Source organism: Diadema setosum, chromosome 20 (assembly GCF_964275005.1).
Source record: "Diadema setosum chromosome 20, eeDiaSeto1, whole genome shotgun sequence".
Lineage (NCBI taxonomy): Eukaryota > Metazoa > Echinodermata > Echinoidea > Diadematoida > Diadematidae > Diadema > Diadema setosum.
Genome location: NC_092704.1, coordinates 28,150,276 through 28,178,142, shown reverse-complemented (window position 1 = coordinate 28,178,142; position 27,867 = coordinate 28,150,276). Strand labels below are relative to the sequence as shown.

At 38.5% G+C, this 27,867-nt stretch overlaps 1 protein-coding gene across 1 annotated transcript in view; it reads left to right on the top strand.

The window, feature by feature from the left end:
• Positions 1-27,867, top strand: part of LOC140243740 (E3 ubiquitin-protein ligase HECW2-like) — a 161,455-nt gene that overhangs the window by 25,368 nt on the left and 108,220 nt on the right. Inside the window, exons 2-3 of the mRNA XM_072323405.1 lie at positions 18,455-19,041; positions 26,943-27,050. Coding sequence (XP_072179506.1) covers positions 18,681-19,041; positions 26,943-27,050 — 469 coding nt within the window. The 5' untranslated portion in view covers positions 18,455-18,680. The remainder of the gene's footprint in view (positions 1-18,454; positions 19,042-26,942; positions 27,051-27,867) is intronic.

Sequence of the window (27,867 nt, the reverse complement as noted above, 5' to 3'; positions counted from 1 at the left end):
GTGTATGTGTGTGTGTATGTGTCTCTGTGTGTGTGTCCGTGTGTGTGTCTGTGATGTGTAGATGTATTTTAGGCTAAACAAAAGCAGGAAAGACATTTTTCCTGTCAACCTCATGTGCGTAGGCCCAAATGGCACAGAAGCGCTCTAAACTGAGGCAAGTTGCAGCGGGAGTTGGTATACTCTGACACAATTAATGTTACAAAGCCAATGTTGACCTTCGGTGATGTCTGTGTAATTTTGCCTTGCTGTTGATGACCTCATTGTTCTGTCTCGGAACTTGAGCTGGAAATACGAAGTTCCAATAATCTGTGTCAAACTTTTTTGAGGGAAATTCATGCTAGTTTTTGCTGCATCTGGAAGTGATATTGTGACCCAAGTATCCGTCAATGTGTCATCTGAATGCTACAGAGGTGACCAGTGACCATTTCTGTGACATACGTGCTTTACAAGCTTTGGCAGTTCTTAGATCTGGCAGGTAGGGATTACTAGTATACAAACTCTCCATCCCAGCATGGTAAAGTGAGAATAGAATTCAATGAGTACGTAGGCCTATGTTGATGGATATATCTCTCTGAAGTGGAGGTGCATTGATCTGTCCTGGAATGACCCGCTGATTTGGTGCTGAAACTTCAATAATTCTTGGCTGGCAGTTTGAGAAAAAAGCATCAACAACAAACATTTGGATGAATCGAGAGAGGTACCGTAACTGGGTGCTTGTCTTTGTGTATGGCGTGTGTGTGGTGTATTTATGAGTGTGATGTGTCTGTGTGCATGAGATGTCTGTGTCTGTACAGGGAGGTGGGAAGAGTGTCGTGCGTGTGTGTGTATGAGTTTCATGTGTCTGTATGTGTGCATGTGTACTGTAAATGTAAGAATTTTCGTGTGCCATTAATTTTTGTGCATTTCACACTACTTTTGGCTAGTGCGAATTCTAAAACTTGCAGAACTATAAATCTTCACAATTTTCTCAGAACATTTTAATTGGGTTGACAATCATGCAGAGCAGGGAGGTGGGAAGAGAGCAAATTCAAGAACCTGTGAATATGTTTTTGAGCTGCTCAGCACCAAAAATTAATCGTGCAAAAAAATGGACTTTTATGTTATGTGCGTTTCTGTGTGTATTCTTGTTGATATTCGATGAGTAGGCCTACATGTAGTTTAGAGACACCCATGTTGTACATATAATCTAGCCATTTAGGCAACAAGTATTAAATGCTATGCTGAGTCAGACAACAAGATGTGGGCATCTGTCACTGAAGGTTCCAGTGGGCTACAATGTACGTCCATAGTGAATTTTATTTCATGAGGATGTATAGTTGACATTTTACAGCTTGTTCTAGTGTAGTGGCAAAGCTCACCGTGAGTTGAGAGACTTGCCCGAGGAATCAGAGGATCCTAATTCTAGGAGTGCTGTGGAGGTGCGAGTGGGGTTTACTGCCCATCGCACCTGCTAATTACTGGTAATCAAATCGTGCGGGAGATGCCACATTCGGCGTGTGGCAAAACGGAGGATGCAGCCCCGCATCGAATGATGATCAAATGCGCTGGCCTCTTCAAGTGTACACATGTACTCATGTTGGGTTAGTCTTCTTTTCCAGACAATTTCCTTCTTCCCTTTTCCAGTTTTTTTCTAAAGAGAGGCGATGACTCGAAAGAACTCTCCTGGGTCTGTTGAATTAGCATGTGGTGCAAGGTTTTCATAATATCCTGAAAAATCTGTTATTTTCATGTATGGAATTTTTTGCAGATGATGAGGAGGTCAAAGACATTTTTGCAAGATGTCATTTTGATTTTGACTTTGAGGCTGTCATAAAAGTGCACTAATGCCTGTTCATTCGTGATATCTGTGTGTTGTGGGAATCGCCACCCAACCATAGTTCACAAATTTGCAAAAATAATAGCTTGTATGGTAACCAACCTGCTGTTGCTTAGCCTCAGCATGCCATATTAAAGGGATGGTACAGTATTGGTGGAGATGAGAATTGGGCTTTTAACTTTTTGCGAGATACCAAGAAAACACTTACGAAATAGTACAGAGCATATCATTTTAAGAGGAATTCAAGGTTTATTTGATGAGAATCGGGTTTGGAATGAATGAAACATCCAAAAACAAAGTAAAACAAAGCGATCGTAATAAAAGGTGGGTCCCACACTTTATAAGAATCGCTCTGTTTTGGATATCTCAGCCATTTCAAAACTAATTTACATCAAATAAACGTTTAATTCCTCATGGAATTACATGCTCTTTCATATTTCATAAGAGGTTTCTCATTATCTCACAAAAAAAAAAAAATGTTAGAAACCTAAAATTAGGTCTCAACCAAAACTATACGATCCCTTTAATAATGCCTACCTATTTAAAGGCTTGTTTAAGGAATTTGTGCACATTTTAAAGTCTTTGGCACAGGAAGGATTAAATTTTTAAAACAAACATCATGCAATATCTTGGGCTCTAGTGAAATTATAGATTCTTCTGAGACAGAAATAGCACATTCCTGGAATATTCCTCTAGTATGGCTTATTTGAACATCTTGACAGGTTTGTAACCCATCAAGTGCAGGTACAGATGTGCCAAATTTTCCTGATTCTCCTTCTTTATTTATGTCCGGACAAAGGAACAATGTGTAAAAAACTTCCCTATAATGTAAGACTTCATAGTACCATTGCTGTGTTGTTGTTTTTTTGTGAGGATTTAATTTGTGTGAATTTCGTGAATCACAGTTGGACCGCAAATTTAACAACATGCGAAAAATCACCATGCGATAAGGTACAGTAATAGTGCGCTTAAGAAGGAAGGCCTCTGTGTCAATTCGCAAAAACATCTTGTAAAAATGTCCATGACCTCATTCACGAAAATATCTGCACGTGAGAATAAGAGCGTATACTGTATCATAAATTGTACTGCAACGCATGCAACGCGTCTGTTTTAAAATACGATAACAACCAGTAATAGCCTTTTTAGTGTCGAGGAGACATCATTTTGTAGGAGAAATCTGATAACGGCATGTTAATGATGTTTTAGATGGAGGTATCAAAATGCCATACTTGCCAACATTTTCATAATTTGAGAAAGCGGTAGAATCCAGGATGCCTTATGCGAGCAGCGCTAGCTTGAATGCTAATGAAATCTTTCAAAAGCGGTAGTCTGCCGCCAAATGCGGTAGAGTTGGCAAGTATGAAATACAAATACTGACCCAAGCAAGGGATGTCTTACTATACTCAGTATGACAAAGGTAGCTACATGTACAAGATGTATGTACTGTATGTGTCAGTGCCCACTGAATGATGTGTTCAAATGACTTGCCAATATTTAGTTGTCATTTTTTTCCTCACATTTGTTAGTTTTTTGTTTGAACCTCTTAAATTGTCATTGTTAGTGTTTATCTGCATTTTTGCCCAATCATGGTTTTGATGAGTGCACCACTAAATACCACATCCTATGTTGTTATTATCAGTGTGCGTGGTCTTTGTCAAACTTTAGTTTATTGCTTGGATAGATTTTTTTTTTTCTTTGCTTGGACACAGTCCAGAATTGAAGAGAGTATGCTGTATGTGGAACCAAATATTTTAAACAAATTTCAGAGTGTTTCTCTTGTGCAATGTTACTGTACCATCATGATCAAACTGTACCGGGAAGTTATGCGTAAAAGGTGTTGTATTTCTGTGCTTACCCAACGCTATGTCGCTTGAATCGTCATGCTTTTAAATTGTTTCTCATGGCTAATTTGACAACAAGCCCACTTCCTGAAAAACAAATTGGCTGGGATTGTATTTAAAAGCGTCCTTCAGCTTTTTAGCAGTTTCATCATGGCTATAGGTCGGCAGGTCAGTTGTCCCATATAGGTGCATGAAGTATTATTCTGGTAGCATCCAAGTGTGCGGTTGGACAGTAAAAAAGAAAAAAGCTCTAAAAAAGAATATTGGTGTAAGGCACTATTTAACTATGCTTAGTGACTGATTTTAAAAATCTTTGCTGCAATGTCATGCAGCCATGCAGAATATCTGATATACAAAATGTAGTGTACACGTAAAGCTTTAAAATAGAAAAAGCAAGACTTGAAAATAATTGCTGATCATGCAATGTAGTTTGAAATCTTGAGTTAAAATGTCCCATAAACTTTAGTGTTCTAAGAGCAAACCATTCATGGTAAACAGTTTATTAGCATTATACATGGTTTTTTGTTTTTTTTTTGTATTTTTTTTTTTGCATGGATCTCGTGATTGATTGTCATCAAATATGGTAATGATGTATGGGATCATGTGATGTGATTTGATTTTTTTTTTTTTTTTAATTGCCAGATAGACCAAGATACAAAATAGAAACAAACTGTAAAACTACAAAATTGCAGTAAGAAAAAGAAGAAGAAGAAAAAAAGAGAACAAAGAATTAGTAAAGAGAGATGACCATGTCAAAAATCTTTATGGGTTTCTTCCATTAACCCGTTGAGGACAAGTCCCGAATATACTCGGGCAGGGGTCCATGGGAAATGTGTGTTGTAGCAAAATCAGGCCGTCCTCAACGGGTTAAGATATGTACAAACAATGGCATTTGCTCCAGCTGTGGTGTAACAAGTAATGCCATTTTGCTGTGCATGTATTAATGGTAGTGGTTATAAGTAGATATCTGAATCACATTGGAAGAGTTATGACTTGGATAGGATATGCAGGGAGGGAGTTAAACTTTTGTCAATACTGGATTTCTCATTTGGTTAAACTTTGATGGTTCGATCTGAAAAAAGATGAGATTTCAAAGGTAGTGTAATAGGTATTCATTAAAAATGCAAATGAGTTGTACACTTGCAGTACCTCTATCATACAATGTACTTGTATAATTTCTTACTTCGGTGAACTTGAGACGTACTTCAAGACAATATTTTCCAGTAAAAAAAAGAAGAATAAACAAAAAAAAAAAAAGCAACAGTAACGTTGTATGCCTCTTTAAACTCTGATCATTTCATTTCTTGGATATTTGTCTCTGTCTGTAGATTCTCTTTGAAAAATATGACACACTATATGAGTAATCACTAGGCAGCACTGATTGGGTTTTGCTAGGAATAAAGATTTAAAGAAAAAAAGAAGAAAACACCTTAAAGGGGAAATTCAGTCCAGATTATGATTAGTCTGATAAGAAAGAGCAAAATATTATGAGTTCAATGATATAATTTTGATCAAAATCGGGTGAAAAATAAGGAAGTTATGACATTTTGAAGTTTTGCTATTTTGGGGGAAACAGTTCTATTCAACAGTCAATATGAATATGATGGCAAAGTAAGCATGTAATCCCCTCACAACTTACATGTACCATATAGTTTGTACATAAAATTGTGAAATTTCCAGTTTTTCATTCAAACACAAATTTATGCCCAAGGCTCAAATCCTCGTATTATATCTAACACTGTAACAGATCACTATTCTGAAGTTATTCAACCAGGAATAACATCATGTTTCAGACTTCAATAACAGAAACATTGAATTTTCATCATGTTTTGTACATGATCAAAGCAAAATTGTGAGGTTATGACATGGTTAGCTCACTCATTTGCAAGCATATATTCATATCCACTGTACAAGATCTGTTTTGCAGAAATTAGCAAAACTTCAAAATGTCAAAACTTCCTTATTTTTTATCAGATTTCAATCAGATTTTTACCGTTGAACTCATAAGATTTTACTCTTTTTTTTATTGGACTAACTTACCTATATTTGGACTGGATTTCCCCTTTAAGCATGAAGCATGAAGCAGAAAGTCTCTCTTAGCCAGGGACCTCGGAAGATCTAGGGTTTTGGATGCTTGCTGGTGCCATCTGAACCGTACTTTTCATCATTTGACTGAGCAGCGAATAAGCTGTAATTCAGTCGTAACATTGTCAGCCAGATTTTCTGGGAGTATGCAATTTATGCATTGAACTCATACACAGGTTATACACGTGTATGTACTTATTGTCAGATAGTTGTAATTTTTTTCCTTTTTTTTTTGCGTGATGGTACAGTGTACTCCCGTTTTAACGAACATGGTTTTAATTACACTCTCGTTACAATGAAGTGAAAAACGAGGTCCTAAAATTATTGTCCACATATCATTGTATACTTTATTGTTTGTGTATGCATACCTGCTGCAACAAAATTTTTATCTAGCAAAAGAAAACTGTAGGTCCCAAAGATTTTGTTATGATATTAAAATTCAAACTTTGGGGCAATGTGCAAAAACATTTGCTTGTTCTCTTGACTCTTTAAAACCCCGAGTGGACCTCCCAGGTGCCACTAACATTCTTTACTGTATTTGATTACCCCATTGTGAATGCAGGCGAAGGATCATGACTTGATAACAGGACAATTGGCACTCAATATAGACCTTGAATGTCAGGCGAAGGGAATATTATCTTCTTCCAGACGTAATAATCAATGTATGGGACCACTGGGAATTTTGTCTTGTTCCAGACATGATGATTAATATGGGATCATGTGAAGATGATTACTTTATTGTCATTGAAGATGATCAGAGTGAATCCTAAAAAGTCAGAAAATGAAAAAAGAGCATAAAAAACAACAAACAAACCCCAGATGAAGAAGAGATAGAATACAAAGATGAGCAGCATCTTAAATCTGGTTCTAAGTTTAGGAGGGGTGACTGTGTGACGAAATGGTACTGTTTGTAATCATCATCAATTTCTTGAAAGTTAACACACAATAATTATTCTCTGTGTAAAATATGAATATTCCGAGCAGGATTGAATGGAGATCAAAGAAATCCTCAGTAGTTGTGGGATTTGATATCGCACCACAGTGTCTAGTTTCCAAGACTAGCATGCCATTAGGTACCATGTATTCTACAAAATGGGGTTGAGAGGAGAATGTCTTTTCGCCTGATTTATGCCAGAGAGGTGTCGGTTTGAGGGATTTGCCGCTGATGGGTGCATTAGGAGTCGCAACCTACCCAAAGGTTGATGATGAGTGCCCTCGCTTGGCGACCTCTTGCCAAAGAGGTGGGGGGGGGGGGGGGACATTCATTATGAGAGCACTTTAGCCTAATCAACTATTCATGGTAATTGATCCTCATCTGTCATCAGACACACCTCTGATTTTTTACATTATTCTCCTCGTCCACTCAGGTCAATCTGCCCGACGTTGCTTTCTGCTGAAATGTGTGCATTTGTACTTTGTGGGTAGTACAATCTCGGGCTTCTCCTTTAGGTTTATACAACATATAAGCCACTTTTTGAGTGCCGTGACATAGAAGGCTTGCTTCATTCTTGAAACAATATTAAACCTTACAGATCTCATGTGTGCAATGTATGCAATGTAAATATTGTTTGCCATTTCTTTAACCCGTTGAGGATGGGCTGATTTTGCTATACAACACGCATTTCCCACATACACCTGCCCAAGTACATGTATACTCGGGACCCGTCTTCAACGGGTTAAAAAGAAACGACAATCAAATGGGAGAAAGTATGCGGGGTCTGTTCAGGGAGACTAATGCAGCAGTACGAAGTTACATTGTGTAGTGGAGAGCCAGCGTGTTGAAAGCATCAGTGGAATAACAAGGTGCAACTGCAGCTCAAATTAGGCTGCGCATGGTAAATGAGCGATTCGGTAATTATGAAATATCGTGCCGTTGCCGACTGCACTTGCCCAGGTCTCCCCCCCCCATTTTCCCAAGCGCAAGCGGCCGAGAGAGATGAGGGGCATGCATCCATGGTTACGGTACAGTCGTCTCTCCCTCCTGCTATGGCACTAGGGTTGTCACTGTCGTTGCGCAAGGCGTCAGTCCGTTTCAATATGGTCGTTGACCGTGCCGCTGTAATTCACTGAGGCAAGCATTCAGTAAAATCACATTTTGAATGGAGGATTGAATCCCATTGTTTACGAGCATGATTGGCACCAGAACTGAGCACATTGTTGGCTTAAACATGGAATTATACCTCAGTTTTTGAAGATCAAGATCTTGTGCTTTAATGTAATCACCTTCTGTATGATATGTCGTGAGAATCCTTTACTTTTGTCATCAAACTTTTCTTCTTTTTTTTTCATTTGCCCTGTTGGGTATTATAAAGCAGATTTTCATATTGTTGCAGAACACTCGTCCAAACATGAATTTTACTTGCCCAAAAAGTAAGTCCAGAAATAAGAAAATGATAGAGAAAATCACGTGTTCTGAAGTCAAGGGCTTTAAAACAAAATCATTTGAATGAACTGCACACTTTTATTTGCACGCTTAAATGCATTGAAGTAACAAACTTGGTTTGATTGAGTGTTGGTGTTGCATTGCATTGGAGCTTCTTCATGGACTGTAAATATTGGATAGTTGCTGAAATGATATTGAAGTATGTTGCATCACTAGATAATCATTAGATATTTGGGCATCTGTATGGTTGAATTTGTGGGTTTGACTAGTAGAGGGAGAGGATTAAAAAAAAAAAGTGCTTCAAAACTTTTTACTCGCCCAGTTCGGGCAAGCGTTTTTTTCTGATTGTTCCAAAACACTAGCCAGACTTTGATTTTAACTTGCCCCAGGCATCAGGCAAATGCTTATTAAGCACCTCGTTGAAGTAGCAGTAGCAGTTTGCATTTCATATCATCATAATCTGCTATGTTGTCACACAAAACAAGAATTCTGTAATCTAAACACATTATTGAATAAATTTGTATTATTTAGATTTGTATTTTCAAGAAAATCTACACCAAAAGGGTATTTATTTCTTTATGAATGAAAGTAGTGAAATTCAGTGAAACCTAATGATTTTTTTTTTCCATTTTAAGCAGATAATGATGGCTGTGTGAAAATTCAGAAGTGGTGTAATTATTAAGAAATTGTCCCCCCCCCCATACAGTGTTATGAAATGTTCTTTGCAATACACTGAATTTGCAACTGCTGGGTTCCGATCATGGAGCTACATGGTTGATGTAGTTGTTATATTATCAAGAGGGAATCCACTGCATGGCCTTTTCACATTCCAAGAAATAAAGAATCCAGAAAAAAAGGAGGAGGATTAGATACATGTTGCACTGGTACAGCATCTCAACAAGGACCAGGGATGATTTATAGACATGATAATCATGATGTCATGGGGGTGGGGGGTGGGGGGGGGGGGGGGAGTGGTGGTGGGGGGGGGGGAGAATAAGAGCAGGTTACCAACATTTTAAGATTACACAGCATACTTTTCATATGAAAGGTTGGTGCGAACAACCGTAAAGCTTGACTGAGGATGCCTTAGACGACATCATGACAACCAGTAAGCCTACATGTAAACTGCACCTCAGGTATATGTACTGACATTTATTCACAGGTGGATGGTCTATCCAGTTGCTAGGTCAGTGGAGAAAAGATTATCCATAAAAATGAACTCGGCATACACTTCATGATAAACTTTGGCATTAAGCAACAGGTGGTAAACTGAGGATACGCTAAGCTACCTGTCCCCCACGACGACGATGTTTGTTTGTTTTGTTTTTCCTTTTTTTTTCTTAGTAGTTGGACTTAGGCACTAGAGAAATTTAATATTATGGGTTGAAAATACAATTTCTACATACATTGTAGATGTATTCAACTGGCTAGAGGTTGTAGATGAAGAAAAAAAAAAAGAAGAAGATTGAACCAGAATGTTTGGCTTTCACTTGTGAATACAAATTGATAAACTCGGATGTTGCTGATGCAGATGCATTTAACCCGTTGAGGACGACTCCCGAGTATATTCAGGCAGGGGTGTATGGGAAATGCTTATTTTAGCAAAATTAGCCCATCCTCAACGGGTTAATACAGTGAGGGTATCAAGGTTCTAGTGCAGGCCATCACCTTTACAGTGGTTACTGAACCTCTCTGACCAATATCAGAAGTAAAAGGCCAGCATGCCTTGATGAGTCATGTTCTGCCCTCAATATCACACATACACGCAAACACACACACACACACAGAGACATGCAAATTCTTTCCTTCATTTTTGTTTTTTAGAGGATGAGGTTATTCACACTGTAAGTAAACACTTTCACAATCAGAAAATGCGCAATATCAAATAACAATATGATTAGAGCAACTGCAACAAACCCTGCCTGAAACGTCGCCTGTAAAACATTGGACTGAGTTGCAATCCTTAGAAAATAATCTCTTGTGAAGTTTTCCAGTGACAGTTTGCAATGAGGAAGCTTGCTGTCAAAAAAAAAAAAAATATGAATGTTTGTTATAAATATGATTTCCACTCACTTTCCCAACAATCACCATATAATATGTATGATGTGTCGACTATCTGGACAGGCCGTTGTGATGTTTTTGAATAATCATAACTATTTTTCACGCAGGCAGCAAACTGAGGAGCTAATCACACTCATGTGCAGCAAGTTTGCATTTTTTTCTATTTCTGTTTTTGAGTGTGAATGGCAAGCGAAAAAGTTCATCATTTTTAAAGGTGGAACATTTCCACAATATGCTTAGGCCTCATTCTTCTTCCTTTTTTTTTTCGTTAGTTGATAACATTTTATTTATTTATTTATTTATTTTTTGTAATTGAAACGAGCAATTATATGAATTAAAAAAGGGCCCGACTGACGAAAAATATTTATTCTAGCACATGAAACTTTTAAGCAATGAATATGAAAAGAATATCAAATGAAAGGATACAGTCAGTGAAACCATGTAAATGTGATTTTTGAGACTTGAAGCGGGTTTATGTCATTCTGGTTCCTAACCCACAGCATTCACTGGGAAGGATATGCCCGTCATTTGAGATTTTGTGCTGCTCCCTATAGACATTGATGATAATGGAAATATGCACATACAGTAGATACACAAATATCGTCAATGGAGGAAAGTCACATGAAAAACTGTTATAATGCCTTGTAAACTTCCATGCTAATTCAGCATAAAAATTATCCAGGGTATGAGCCTTCTTTTAATCACCATTGCCCGTTTTGAAAGTCGTAGACAATTTTTATTAGCATATTTGGGATCCTTTTGCAGTGACTGATGGCTAGACCAGTGAGGAATGTTCGTAAGTCCCTGCTTAGAGCTGCTAATTTGTGAAGCAGTAGCACGTTTACAAAAAACACAAATGGTCCTTTGACAATGATGTGCTTTGATGTCTCCCATGCGACACTGCTTTGGCAGCTCCGTGATTCAAGGAAGCGCTGGCAATTTTCTTGTAGCTATTTCCGTACCGTTTTCATCATTGTTATCATCATTATTTTCAGCGCCTGCACTCGTAAATTTCCGTGAGGGTAGACGGGGGAGTATTCTCGGAAGGAGCAACTGTTCTGTGAGCGGATGAGCTCTCACAGTGACTGGGGGCCCCCGCCGCGTTTATTTACCTGATGAACGTGACTCCCATGTTCAGTACCTTGAGTGATGGAATCGTGTGGACGTGAGATGAAATGGTCGGGGGGGGGGGGGGGAATGGTATGTTGCTCCGTGCTCCTTAGCAGCAGTCAATGAACATCATCAGCATCTTGCAATTAATGACTAGAAGTGTTACTTTACATGGGATGCGCTTTGCTTGGCTCATACTAGTGTGTCTATTAAAAGTTTAAAAATAAATGAATGGATTTTCACAAAAATATCAATAATGCACATCTCTACAGCTAAAAACATGCTTCTGGCTGCTCTCAAAAAAATGGGGGGTATTTTTTATTGTTCTTTCATGCAGAATCTAAAAGAGTTCATCCTTAATTGAATACATTTTAGAACTAATATGATGTACGTACTCTTGAATTCTGAAATAAAGTAAAAGAACTGTTCAAAAAATACCACTAAATCCTGCTTTTTTTCTGACTCTGACGGTAAACATGTTCACGGCAGAGCTGCCACGATTCTTTGATTCTGTAGGAGGTAACCAGCCCACTGCCTGTTGTTTAGTGATAGAGGTACCTCCAAAGTGTACTCTCATTGGGATGTACACGTGCGCATTGTTTACGTAACAATCGATAACAGTCAGACAGAACACGCTTTCTTCTTCATTGTGCATGAGCACCAGTGACCCCAACCTTAGAGAACTGAAACTTTGAGAAGTTTGGTTGCCAGTGAGAAACGGAGGAGCAAACTTCGCGAAGTGTTCTCGAGGTTAAAGTTTAAGAAGCTTTGCCGGTGTGACACCGGCGTTTGACACTCCATGGTAGTCTGTATTTCTTTTGATGTTTCTAAACTGGCATGCCAGAGGGAAGACTGAGGTGGCATTTATCTATAAGTCGAGAGAAAGAATTGCGTTTCAAACTGCATTTCAAATGACGTTTACTAACATGGTTTGAAATGCGATTCTCAGGGTGCTGTGTTTAATGTAAACATCACATAATATAATATGGCAATTCGAGTGTTGTCACTGAGGAGCTGCTTTGCGCCATTTGACCTGGAAAGTAGAGCTCAACTGAGACGGGCGCTTTTTTATATCTTGAGGGCTTTTTACACTTGTGTTTCTTAACCCCGGACTTTCTCTGACCCAGGACTATCGTTAGTCCCGTACCAATTTTTTCAGCTTTTTACACTCGCCAATTAGTCCCGTACTATCTCTTGTCCGGGGCTAAGGAGAAAACTGACCTTTTTACACTCGTCTTTCTTAGCCCCGGACTTTCCAAACCACATGAATATTCATAATTACGCTGTGTACTGTACACGTACACGCACGCACCGGCAGCACTTGATTACCTCGTTTCTGATTGGTCAGTGAGGGTCGCACTTCGTCTCCGTCGCTTAGCCCAGGATTATTTTTTCGTTCTGTTTACACTCACTTGCTTGGCACCGCAATTGCGGTGCTAGCACCGCAATTGCGGTGCTAACCCCTGCTATTTTGCAGGGCCAGATAGTACCGTACTATCGGTGGGGCTAGCCCACTTTGGCAAAAACGAGTGTAAACAGAAAGTGGGCTAAGGATAGTCCCGTACTATCGGTGGGGCTAAGGCCCCCCCTTAGCCCCACCGATAGTCCGGGGCTAAGCAAAAATTTACAAGTGTAAAAAGCCCTTTAGATGGCATTGACAGTACTGAAAGTTGACATCGGCAGCTCAGAGAAATGCTTTTCAAGACGGCATTGTGTTTACTCCAGGAAGGCAGTTGTGGTCTTAAGCACGTTTCAAATTGCCCAGTGAAAGGTGTTTCGAATCAGCGTTTCAGGGTGTGAAAACACGGTTGCGTTTATCTATCGCCTGAAAATGCCTCAAATGCGTTTAGGATTGTGATTCTGCCTCAGAAAATTTTTAGACAAAGGCACCCTGTGTCTCCAGTTCATTGATTTCCCTGTCTTTGGAATTTCATAAAAAATCTACTGCCATGAAGTTGGTCAGGTATAGGATTGCACTGTAACCTATTGCTTTCGACTTTGTTCTTTGAAATGCAGAGTTTGGAGGCATTTGAAATTTAAAGGGATAGTACAGTATTGGCGGAGATGAGAATTGGGCTTTTAACTTTTTGCGAGGTACCAAGAAAACACTTATGATATAGTACAGAGCATACCATTTTAAGAGGAATTCCACGCTGTTTCAGGTAAGGAGAAGAAGGGATAAAAGGGGAACCAAACTAGACCAGGGAGGTCCCGGACTAGACAGCCATATCCACGACTTTGAGGTAAACAGAATAGAAAGGATATTTTTTGTACTTTTTTTTTCTTCATTCAGCGTCTAAATTTAACAGAGGAGAAGGAGGAGGGGAGGAGCTCTGTGAAAGCTTTGAGAGTAAACAAATAAACAAAACCAGACTCTGTGGTATTTCTAAGTGAAATCCAGGCAGGAAGGTGATATGTGATTAGATACAGCATCAATGAAACTGGATATTAATTCAACAAAGGAGAAACATACACACATGTACACAATAGACTATGTGTTTGTTAGAAAAAAAAAAAGCATAATCACTACTTTTACTTTGATTCTTTCTTTATCCTCCATGAGCATTACTGTATACGCCGAATATTTCGTGAGGTTTTTATTTTCGCGAATTTGGCGAGTCAGGTGCTATTCGCGAAATTAAAGACACACGAAAATACTGATTCTGATCCCGATGTGGATGTGACGTACACTATGTACGCGTGTACATTTCTCCATTCAGTACAGGACTCCACGATCGCGAATTTAAAGGGACATTCCGGACGAATTTCATAATTTCACATCATGTAGTACATAAATCGACAACTCCATGTATAGATTTGTGGAATTTATTGTAGTTCTTGAGCAGAGAAACAATACTTTGAAAAACCTTAAACAAATTACACTGAACAAGGATGATGACATAGCAGGTTCACATATTTCAGAAATGTAGCAGTGTAATTCCATTACAATACCGCTTGCTTGCGAGTTCACCTGTGTATGATATATGCATACCTTCCTCTTTTGTTCTGCCTCCTTGAGCCCCAACTCATGCATTCTTATGGTGACTCTGCCATGTCATCATCCTTGTTCATTGCAATTTGTTCTAAATTTTGAAATTATTCTAATTCTTCATCCATATTCTCACAAATTCTGAAACTCTGTCCTTAGTGTAACTAATTTATAGTTTTTCAAATGTAAAAATCTGAAAATCATCCGGAGGTCTCCTTTAACCACTCGCGAAATCGTTGGGGATTCCCTATACGCGAAAATTTAGACTCGCGAAATATATGGCGTATACAGTATTGTACCTCCTTTTCCTTTTTCATTTTTTACTTCAAAGTTGTTTTTGTATGTATTGCTGGAAGTAATTTTGAAGTAAAATTAGATACAATTACAATGTACTCATGAATAAAAGATCCACAAAATCTGTTCATATTAACTTTGTAGTTCAATTGATAACCTAATTCATACCTTTCCATTCTATTCAATGAAGTACGTCTTGTGTTCCACATCCCCTTTAGAGAAAAGTGTTCAAATTTTTGTTGTTGTTGTTGTTGTGGACACGTATAAGATTCATGTTATAATTGTTTGGAACCAGAAGGATGCAGGCAGCATTTATGTAAAGATAAGGTAATGTTTCTCATTGGGGGAAACACGCTATGATTCCCTGTAGAAATATTTCAGAGGGCCTTATAAAGGAATAGGAGACTGTTGTGAGCCCGCAGCGCTGGGGATGCGGTAATCGCAGAACCAGGATGTGCTGTGGAAAAAAAAAGAAAAAAAGGAAGGGTTTGAAAATATGAAGCTGATTTTTTTTTATATTTTTTTTTTAAGGTAATGTCATTTCCTCATTGTGAGGAAATAATGACATGTTTGCCCCTGTGTAATATGATTTTCATAAATGTTGCATGGCTAACATTTGCCTGCACACAATATGTATGATGCAGGTGCATCCAAAGCAATTGAAATGTAACTTTTTTTTTTTTTTTAGTAGCAATTCCACTGTCTCATTGAAGCGATGCAGTAGTTCAAAGGATCATGTGTGCCTTGAACTCTTGCTGGTACTAATACATGCAGACATTGTATGTACAAAGAAGTTTAATGATAGGTGTACTGACATTACGTGTTTGTTTGGACGTCTCCTATTACAGTACGTGTATCGTTGGCTTTATGACGTGAACAAACTTATTAAGTCAGTCAGTCAGCTACAAATTAAAATAGCCTTCCAAGAGATGCTTCTTTTTTTTTTCTTTCTTTTAACTGCTTGAAGTCTTTACAGGGTACCCTGCATGGTGTTTGTTTGGAGTTGCTCTTTTATACACTGAAAAAAAGGTTGCACATTCTGTCTTGTGTCTGTTCAGTTAGAATAAACCCCTCTGACACACACATACACATACACACGCACACGTACACACAAATGCAATTTATGACTAGCCCACTCATCACCCTCTAACCCCTATCACCAGTCTCCCGGCGGAGTAGGTTTGTGAAAAAGTTTCACCCTCGTCGGCTATATCCATCTGTGCTATCTGAATTGTAAACATACCTCATTAAACCAAAATTATGAAGCAATAATCTTTAAGTTTTAAATCTATGTATCTGCATATCTTTTGCCACAAAATTTTGATTGAGATTGGAAGGGCCCTTTGTGCTTAAATATCCTTAAAGGAAACCAAAACCCAAAGAGAAATGTGGATTGAGTGAAAGTAGCAAGATTAGTAGAATACATCAGTGAAAGTCTGAGGAAAATCGGATAATTGATGCAAAATTTGTTAATCTTTAAAGTTTTCGTGTTGGAACTGCTGGATCAGGAGACTACTAGAGTTCATGAGTCATGTGTGGACAACAATATAAGAAAATATAAAGAAAATTCAACATGCTTTCATTTTTCTAGCATAATGAAAGAGCACTTGACTACCCGCTTTCAGAAAGCAGGGTGAATAATTGCTACCCTTAACATATATGTCAGTATCAAGTTGATAGAATGTGTAACTTTCATGAAAAATGATTTTTTTTTGTGGAATTCCCGTTATATTTTCTTTATATTGTTGTCTACACATACGTCATGTACTCTAGCAGTCTCCTCATCCAGCGGTTCCAACACCAAAACTTCAAAAATTCATAACTTTTGCATCGATTGTCCGATTTTCCTCAAAATTTCACTGATGTGTTCTACTCATATTGATGCTTTCACTCAATCCACATTTCTCTTTAGGTTTTGGTTTCCTTTAGATACAAAGCTTCCAATTGATGCAAAAAAAAAAAGAAAAAAAAAAGACAGAGCCTCTTTAATAGCTTAAACAGAGCAGCTTTCACCCCTTTAAAAATTGATTATGTAGTCATGAGGGCGCTGTTAAGAGTCGGGTTGCACTAGCAGTACATGAGCTGAGCGTGATATACTTATCATAACCGTAGTTTGTTGTTTTTAATTTACTTTCACTTGTTCACTTCCTACATTACCCTTCTGGTTAGAGCTTGCAGACTTTACATTTGTGACTCTTATTTTATAGACCCAACTTAAAGGGATGGTACAGTATTGGTGGAGATGAGAATTGGGATTTTAACTTTTTGCGAGATACCAAGAAAACATTTAGTACAGAGCATATCATTTTAAGATGAATTCAAAGTTTATTTGATGAAAATTGGGTTTGGAATGATTGGAACATCCAAAAACAAAGTAAAACAAAGAGATCATAATAAAGTGTGGGTCCCACACTTTATTAGAATCGCTCTTTTTTTTTTTTTTAGATATCTCAGCCATTTCAAAACCAATTTTCATCAAATAAATGATGAATTCCTCATAGAATTACATGCTCTTTCATATTTCATAAGAGGTTTCTCACAATCTCACCAAAAAACTTTAGAAACCTAAAATTAGGTCTCAACCAAAACGGTACGATCCCTTTAACCTGTTGAGGATGGTTTGATTTTGCTACAACACGCATTTCCCATAGATGCTTGCCTGAGTATACTTGGGACTTGTCCTCAACAGGTTCAATAAAAAAAAAAAAAAAAAATAGATGCTAGAACAAGAAGAAGAATGAAAAAAGAGAGAGAGAGATGTGGGACTGATGATAATTAAAAAAAAAAAAAAGATTCTTGAGTCGTAGGTAGACCCAAAGACTTGGAATAGCTGGTCATATTATAAATGTGACAATGACTTTTTCCAGCATTCGTGCAGACACTGTGTAAATAAAGCCATATATAAAAGTTCTCTGATAACGAATCCCATTTGGCATTGGTTGCAAACAACGCACCCTGTACTGTTATCTTCTCGAGAGCTTTATGTATTTGTCCATGTCTGTTTATACCTGATAGTATTATAATGCATTTCAGTTTGAAAAAAAAAAAAAAAAAATCTGCTGTTTCTGTTGTAGTCAATGTTCCGTCTGTGGAATGAAAAAGTTCAGAGACAGTAGTTTTGCATGTGATGTCCATTGTTGTGATGTAGGTAGTGGAGAGAAATGCACATGTTGCCAGAATTTAATGCACATTTTGCCAGAATTTATATGTTAGGTACTAGATCAATATTTTCAATAGACAGGTGCATACAAGTTGTACATCCATATGTATAATTGTGTGTATTGTACAAATAGTTACTACCTCCCTGTTTGAAATTACCAAAATTTCTTTACATATGTACATGTCTTTAAAGGTTGTATCATCCCTTTTGGAAACATCAAAAATTTTGCATCATTGATGAATAATGTCTTCCAGCATCATGTATAAAATCTTTGTATAATGGTACACTTTGTAATATTTGATTTGATTTCTGAATTTCTTTTTCATCCAATGAGTGAAATACAAAGTCAATTGAACAAACTGATATGCCTCAGTCTTTCAAAAAGCAATGAAAAACCAACCATTGCCACTTGAGATTACACTCCCCTTTTGTACAGAGAATGACATTTGGATTTTTTTTTTGTCCGAACAATTCACTGGAAATCTGTAGTATCATTTCCCTCTCCGTAAAGAAGTATCCAGTTTTATCATTCTGAGGAAAGAATGAATTACCTACCTCTGCAATATACCAGCTTAATATACAAAAGAATCAAGGTCTTCAGGGTTGCAAAGGGGACACGAACTCTAAAGTAAATGAAAGTTCTATATGATGTAGTAAATTCTTGCCATAGAAATATTGAAAACATTTTGTATGTTCTTTTTTTATCTATTCACAGAATGGCTGTATAGATTTACAACTATATAGAGAGCCAGCAGCCGGGGAAACTGTCTACCAAAGAAGTACCAGGAAATACCACGAGGAGGAGTAGCAGAGCTATTACCCCGTGGAGGACTGGGGCGTAACGGCTCGTGGAGATTTTTTCTACGGCACTGCATCGCTTGACGTAAAAAAAAAAACCAGGAAGGCCTGAGGGCGTAGCACGCTTGGGATTCGGGAAGAGGATGCGGGAAAGGGGCCGCAACAAAATGACAACACTCCACGCGGGCATCTCGCATACAACGGGAGGGCGCTCTCCGAACCGCTCCATCGCCGAGCGCATCGGGCTCACCGGCGGCGGCGCCTCCATGGGGCCCTTCCCGTCGATCCGCCGCATCCGCCGCCTCTCCGTCCATGACCGCTCCAACAGCGACTCCAACCTGGCCCACCCGGACCTCCAGCGGCGGTCGGGCCAGTCCACCCTGACGGTCAGCCGGCACGAGGTGGTGCTCGGCGGGGACTATGGAGACAGCGCCAGCGTGATCCTGTACTGGGACATTCGGGAGGCGGTTGGATGTCAGGACTGGATTGGACTTTTTCACATTGGTGGGTATTTAATTAATACTGCAGAAAATTTAATATCTACACAATATATTGAATGCCAGTGGCTGGCTATTCACAAACATTTTATGCAGCGAAAACGCCGTCAACTCCAATTCACAAAAGTTTCATGCCACAAATGTTTCTGGTTTTAAAGGGTACAGATCACAGTTTTCCCAGTGGTAGCAGGCCATGTCAGCGTGTAGCATGTCTTCTCTTTATACAATCAACAGGTGCTCCGAGACTTGCTGAGCAGTGCCTTATGCTGTGTTTACACAATTTTCCTGGCGGCCATGGCAGTCACGTTACAGGCCACCGTGGACAAAACGGGATTGACATGAGACAACACAGGGGCACGGGATAGGCAAGCGTGACAGGTCATGATTGCTGTGGATGCTGTGTCAGATTTTAAAACTGTCTACAAATTTGTCATGGCAGTCCCTGTGCTGATGAGAAACCTGTAGTAGGCCATAGTAAAACGGGATGAATGCAGCAAAACGTAGCAGCACGTACTGGGCTGTAACAAAACTGGGAGGCAATCTGTAGTGGGACGCGACAGGAAATATGTGTAGTCTAGCCTGACCAGACGCCATAAGAACAGCATCTGATAGCTGCATGTTCACCTGGGCAAGGACTGAAACGAACAGGAATACAAAGAATAGAATAGAATAGAATACGAAGAGGAGAAAACTGGAGAATGTCTCATTTACCCCCCGCCGCATAACATTTCGGGCAAACGGGGTTGACGTAGTCGCCAGGAACATGGTGTAAATGCAGCACAACAGTTTGAAAATCTGACACGGCATCCACGGCAATCACGGTCTGTCACGTTTCCCTATCCCGTCTCACCACATAGTCTCACATCCATCCCGTTTTGTCCACCGTGGCCTGAAACATGACTGCTGCGGCTGCCAGGAACATGGTGTAAATGCAGCATTACACACTCTTTCCACAGAAGCAAGACTGCTGAAAGACCATGGAGTGTACCAACAAAAGCAGATGACTCTGTGGTCTTTATGGGTTTTTATAGGTTTTTCATAAATTCTCACCTGATCTTTCTGTGAATGCTTTGGTTGGTATGGTGCACACCTCTTAGGAGGGTTCCATCCCACAAACACCTCATGGAGAGCCCTTTGCTGACAAATAATGAAGACCCATGTCAACCAGCCCTGGCAATTCATTTACCAGCACATACTGGATTGCGCCAAATATTTCGCGAGATATTTATTTTATGAATTTCGGGAGTTGAGTGCTGTTCGTGAAATTAAAAACTCGAGGAAAATATTAGCTCTGACCCCGGCATGAGTATGACGTGCACACATACTTTTCTCCGTTCAGTCCTGTATTCCACAATTGCAAATTTAACCACCCGCGAAATTGTGGGGAAGTCCCAATTCGAGAAAAATTAGACTCGCCTGATATATGGCGTATACAGTATTGTGCCTACAGACTGGATAGGTTTACAGTACATCATGTGATACAACAACAACAACAACAACAATTGTCTGTCTGTCTGCATTTTTCAATGTCCTCTGATGTCTGTTTTAATGAATGCATGGTGGCTTAGTTATATCATTGTTTCACAGAGTGCATTATAGTTTGTATGGCTTCTACAGGAAATGGAATGAAATACCTTTGTTTTACAGAATGCATTATAGTTTGCATGCCTTCTCCAGGAAATGTAATGATTGCTCTTTCCTTCTGCATTTTGTTTTTTTATTCAACCAGGTGTTAATTTTCTTCATTTTTCTTAAATTTTGACAAGGACAGAATGTAACATAATGTAGAATACAGATGTCTTGGGTCATGGGGCTAGAATTATATTCAAATTAGACCTGCATCTGCACTTCCCTTTTTATGATATTTATAAACGATAATCTCAGAAACAGTGTTTTCTGTCAGTCTTGTGTTGGCAGTTGATTATTATCAAATTAGTTTATATTATTGTCCTTGGGCAGCCTTCTGCACTTTGATTTCCAAACAGACAGTTTGGATGTTTAAATCGTATACATCATAAAAGATTTGTACAGTAGTTATTGGAACATTAATGTGGAACAGCACTCAGGTTTTTTGTGGATACATTTGTTTTAAAAAAAAATAGAAAGTAAGGAAAAAAAGCAAACTTCAATCAGTGTTGTGGAATAGGGAAGGGGGTTGAGTTTTTGCCCCTAACAGATGTACTGGCTCATTGTGTAGCAAAAGAAAAAAGAAACAAAAAAAAAAAGATAAATATAAACTATATCATCGCTGAGGCGATAAAGACCTCGTATCTACAAAATGTCAAATGTTCAGGGAGCCAAAAAACATTGCGGCCAAAGCACTGTGGTGAATGGGATAGCCTTTCCTTTGACATGCTATGGTGGCTTCATATTTGGAGTAAGACAGTTGGGATTTAGACAGGACATCACTTAACCCGCTATTTGACCATTAATCCCAAAAAGTCATTTTCACCAAAATTGCAGATACAAGGTCTTGTCAACCCAGCGACGATATAATATCTAGTAGACTCATCAGAAAAAGTACAATATCATGTGCATATGAAGCATCGATCTGGATCTTACATTGCACAGCCACCATGATGAGACCCAGTCTTGACAAATGCATAGAGTGCACTGCTGCCCTCTTGTGTCCAAACTGCAACATGAAGGAACTTGACAGCTGGTTCAAACCTGTAGTGCTCATATCACTCCTTCTCAGTGTTGGCGGTCAATGCATGTAGTATTGAGAGGCACTGTTATGATGTTTTTTGGTTTAAAAAAATAAACTGCTGAGGGTACTTTTAGCATTTCTAGTTTTTGGGCCATACAAATATTTTGGAAATCATTTAAGAATATGATATTTCTGGTATTTATGACATGTTTTACCTCATTTTGAAGAGGATAGGTTGAAAATTTAACTATGACAAAATTTCCTTTCAATAAATTTCAAATTTCATTTTCATATTCTATGTGAAACACAAAATTTCATATTGAAAAATACTATATTTGTTGTAAAGAATATGAAAATTTGTAATATATTTCAAACTTTCCTGGATGTGTAGCCAAATTTTCTACCTAATTTTGTACATTGATATCTTAACAGGGACACCAATACAAAATGTTCTCCTGCATTGATGCAAACGAACAACTATCCTACTCAATCTCTTTCCCCCTTTCCTCCAAGCTTATTTCTGCACGACTTCTTGGTCGTATTCACGTCTATTCAGAGACGTGATTGTAATGCCAAATTACAAACACGATTGCTATTATGATTTGAATCATCGTTCATTCACACGACTGAGGGAGACTTCACAGATTCTCCAGTTTTGATTTTCAGAGCAAGGAGGAGTGATACGGCTTCTTTCCGATTTCCCATCAATCACTCTTGAGCAGTGAATAGTGCGTGCTTTGAGTGCCGCGTGAGCATTTGAGGAGCATGGTCTTTTAAGCGGAAGTGGCTGAAAGGTCACCGTAGCTCCACCCCCCAAAACAAGATTGCAGGTCAATCCATTCATATGACTGTTTCGCTCCATAGTCCCGGCAAAACGTGACTAGAAAACACCCAAAGACTATCATTTGAAACACAAAAATTACGATTCCAGTCACCCTCTGTGATTCCAGTTTGCATTCACACGGCAGCGATGCCTAATTTGAAGCATGATTCTAGTGAGGTGTCATTACAATTGTGTTTCAAATTACTCTCAGTATGTGTGAAAGCAGGGTAAGTGACATCTAGTCAAAGTGCACAACAAACATGAACATTGACACATATTCACAACTCATTTCCATGCAAACACTTCACATTTTGCACTATGCACTGCTGCACTTTTTTGTTCTTTTTCTTTTTTTTTTCTGCTCATTCTTCCCCTCTCTCTCTTTATCGCCACTCAGTGAGTGGTGACTTGAATATTATATTCTTAGTATGTTGCATTGTTTAGACAATCATTTCAGAGGCAATTGTCCTCATCAAGTGTTTGCTTATGATGATGGTCTCCTGTATTTTTGTCACATCCAGAGTTGCTTAATTTGTCTTTGAATGACAGATTCACGGGATCCTGTGTTTGCATAAAATAATGCCTGTTTGTTTTCATTTTGCATTGTGTTAGAAAAAATGTTGGATATTTGAATCAATCATTTAAATCTGTTTTAAATGTCAGATTCAAATTATACCGTGCTCAATTAGTTTGTTCAATTGACTTTGTATTTCATTTATGTATGAAAAAGAAATTCAGATATCAAATCAAATCAAATCATATCAAATCTAAAGTGGTACATGCATACCACTCATGCACTTGCCGTGTATCATTCATATCAACAGTAATAGTAGCCAGAACATTCCCCCCCCCCCTTTTTTTCCCTGACAGGAAGGAACCCTTAACTATGGCTGGTAATACCGCAGTCGGAAATTATGTATTTGGCACAGGATTTACTCTTCATCCTTTTCAATAATAAGGTCGCTCATTTACTGTTACATCCTTCAGCTGTTATTGGTGGAATTTGATAAAGAAAGAAAGACAAAATATTATGAAGATATTGAAATAAAAAAGTCAGTTGAATACTGCTGCCAGGCATTTGATGTGGAAAGCAAGTTGACCGTGCATCACAAAACGAACAAAAAGTCACACACAGTGATTTTGTGTGAGGACTGAAAATAGGTGAAATGGGTCAACCTAACCAATCTTGAGTTTTTCGTATTTTCTGAAAGAGCTAGTCTTTTTCTGTATTATATTAAAGTTTAGGATCATAAAACAAACAGGAACTTGTGTTTTCAGCAGTTTTTTTCTCGAACACTTTTTGGTGGAATAGTGTGATTAGTTGCTTATATAATATTATAGAACCCTCTTCCCATTTCTCAAAAACCATGTCCATACACTTCACTTTCAACTCCAATAACTTTGGAAAGAATGATGCTACTGCATTGAAAGTTGGCATTAATCATGTATAGAATGTGCTTATGAAGCATGCTCAATTTCAGCTTAATCTGATAATCCCTTCATTGTTGTTGCTCCGGTGGTCAACATCCTGTTTTTTTGTTCCATTCACCCCACAGCTAGCATGGCTTGGTAAAGATTAAGTGCTTGAATACACCCTGTACTTCAGCTGGCCTGCTTTCTCAGATCACACTTTCCAGAGTGTGTCCTTTCTTTCCAATATTTAGATAGGTTAGGAAAGTCCATTTGAATTGAGTTATACATCATTTTAAAGCTTATAGTCTGCTCTTTCAGAATCTACTCTTATAACTAAAAATCCATGTCTAGCAAACCTTTTGTTTGTTTTGTGATGCAGGGTCACATATATGTGGGAATAAATAAGGGAAATATACTAGGCTTGAAAAACTTAGAGAAAAAAAATTATGGAACAGAATAATCAGGGATTGTTTAAAATAGAAATAACTTCCTTCTTCTTTCGGGGGGATTTTTTGTTACAATTGTCTACTGATATTACTGTAGATATGCTCTTAACCCGTTGAGGACGGGCTGATTTTGCTACAACAGGCATTTCTCATAGATACCTGCCCGCGTATACTTGAGACTCGTCTTCAACAGGTTAAGATACCAGGCTGTCACTCAAAGCCACCATAAGAGGGCTCTGTCACTCATTTAAGTAGCAAAGATCTCTAAAGAGATCTCACTCCTGTAATCATGGTGGATCTACCTTTACTTAAATAGGACATTATGTTTATTTTTTATATTGGAATCAAAAGATCAAATGAAATGAAGATAGAAAACCATAAGAGTGTTGGAAGTTAAAGTCAATATTAGATCCAATGCGAACAGAAATATTTCATTGTCAAATATTATTTGTGAAATAAAAACAGATAGAAAACAATACAAGTGTTGGAAGTTAAGTCAACGTAATCCAAAGCTAACAGGAATATTTCATTGTAAATTTTATCAAAAATTGTGAAATAAAAACATTTATGACAGAGGGCAGCTACTTGGAAACTGTTGTCATGGTAACCTGAATATCAGCATATTGCTGCACAATATTTTACCAAAGCAAGAAAGCTTGCAAAAAAGGAAGATAAAGAAGCAAACAATGCTTTATACTTCAAGACTGATGTGGCAACTGAAATGCTTTATGCAAGTCTTAGTCGATGATATCACAATATAAAGTACTTCAGGAGGACTCATCGAGATCTTATGCACTTGTCAATCTATGTTTTGCGTGTGCAGTAGAGTAGTGTGGTAGTTCGGCAGTGGTTTGAGGGGGATTTGAGTTGTCTGCCATAATTTTCTCATGACAGCTCTTCACCCCTGCGTCTCTTGCTGAAAAAGGCACCTTGTGTGTGGATGGATCGGGATGAGGAAGGGGGGGGGGGGGGGGCGGAGGGAAGGAGAAAAGAAACTATCAAAGAAAAAAAAAAGTAGAATGGCAGGAAGGAAATCAAATGAGTCAAAGAAAGTGAAGGCAAGATTCCCGTACACTCGAAGCCGTCTCATGTAGCTCAAAGTCAAGACTTTGGCTTTGTGATGCACAGTGCGAAACTAAGCATTCCCAGAGTCAAAACTGACTTATTGCCGGATTTTTTTGTTTGTTTTGTTTCTTCTTGTGAAATTGGCAACACTTTGTCCTGCATACTGCTGCCAATTCTCAATTGTACTTAACCCTTTGGACTATATAGTAAAAGTCAAAATAAAAGTTTGAAGAGATTTCAAAGCATTATAAACAACCATGCAAGATGCATTTCTTTTCTATCCATGAAAGATTAATTGGCAGTCGATGGAATTTTGCCCCATCAGCCTCACTTGTCAAAATTTTGGCCTACGGGAGCCTCACTATCACTCACTCAAACCACATCTTACCATAACCACATAAAATTGATAACTTTTGAGGGGGGAGTTTTATTTAAATATTTGTCCAGCTATCAACTGAAAGTGTGATTTTAAAAATAATTTGAACATGATACAGAAACGAATGGGACAGATTCAAAGCTAAAACTTTGTTCTCAGAAGGGCTCAAAATACATCTTCTGCCATTTGGACTTTGCTTACAATACATCAAAAGGGTCTACTGAGAAACTTACCTGGCTGATGTGATTTGCCAGGATGATGAGTTGTCTTGGAGTGTTTTTAGATCAAAAGTGAGGAATATTTGGGTTTTTTTTTTTTATTTATCATAGCACAGAAGAGCTCTCCCTGTGTACCAATGTGGGACTGTAGAAAATTATGTGATGACTGATTGTGCCCTTGGAGTCAAATTTTCCAACAAGCTGCATGTGATTCACTTTACAAGCGCAAAAGATTGCTGTGGCCCGATTTGCTGATTATCAATGTTTAATCGATTACGAAAAATTATGCAGCAACCACAATCGGGTAAGCTCTGATATTGTGGACTTTCAGCAAACCTTTTTGGCTGATATTTCACTTTTTTGTTACCCAACTGAAATCATCTTGGTACAGTGTTATTTCACACATTGAACTTTTTTTATATGCATGTATATGTATACATTTTGGAGCCAAAATCAACAGTTCTGCAGGCATATATGAGAACTGTGTTTTGGATTTAAAGGAGTGACGTTACCGCTTTGTCTGCTGGAATAGCCGGCTTCTGCTGTATTTTGTCTCTCGTAATCTTGTGAAACTTTAAATTTTCATTACCTTATTGTATGTCTGGTTTTCATGAAGTTTGTGATGTTCTGTGTATTCAATCTTATTCTATTCAGTAAGGTCAACTTGAAGGTCTTTTCCGTGTAAATGGATTCTGATAGAGAACCATGATGTGTACTGTTTAGCCCCCCCCCCCCCCCACACACACACACACACAATTTTGAGGACTAAAGCTAGAAAGATATGGAATGATGATAGTGGTTATAATAATTATTATAGTGTAGTGATAATGGTAAAGGCCATGAACTTTGAGCTTGTCTTTTGTTCCACTTTATTTGTAAAGTAAGATCATTATCTCATCTTTCCTGGTTTCTTTCAGGCGAGACGAACCCGTCCAACTACCTCAGCTGCAAGAACCGCGGTGTCAGCGGAACCCACAAGGGCCAGATCATTTGGGTCGTGGACGCGGAGCCGCACTTCACCAAGCGTAAGTCATTTCAAAAGTGTACCTCTCCAGGTCCATCCATGCTGGCCGAAAAAAGGAAAAAAAATATTTAAAAAAACAAAACAAAACAAAAAGTAATTAGAGTAATTATAGCCCTTTGCTAATAGCAGATTTCATCCAAGATCTCCTGGGAACTTGTGGGTAATGAGGACATAGCATGAAAGGCATTGTGGGTAAACTCCTGGGTAAAATGCGGGGTGACTTTTCAGAAATCTTACCATTGAACCATCCCTGGTATTAGACTCCTGAGTGTCTCCCGCAAACCTCCCGGGTGGCGCTGTAGTATGAAAGGTGCTGCAGATATCACTCCCGGTCGACAAGTGAAGGTGAACATACCAACGATGTCATGTGGGCCGTTTCATGCATGGTCCATAACGGTTGTAATTGCAGTGCAGGAGAGCGGATGCGAGAAATTCAAAGAGGAGCGCATTCGCCAGTATGAAAGAAATTTTTTTCGTCGATGTTCCCCGTTTGATTCCCCGTTGAATCTCTCGGGTGATTCCTGAGGGAATAGCGTAAAAAGGGGGTATTTTATAAAATGCAAGATTGTCACAGTAAAAAATGACATTGATTTGTACATTGTACATTACTTTCTGTCATATCCTTGTATCATTTCTCAGAGACGGGAGACGTACACCGTTTTGCAATGGAAACTATTGGTTTCATACTTGAAGTAGGTCTTTGCTTGGCTGATTTGTGTAGTAATACGTTTTTATAGTGGTGGGTATCAGGGATTTTCTTTTTTCTTTCCTGAGAATCATCAATGGACAGAGCACACTGTATATTTATACCCCTTTCC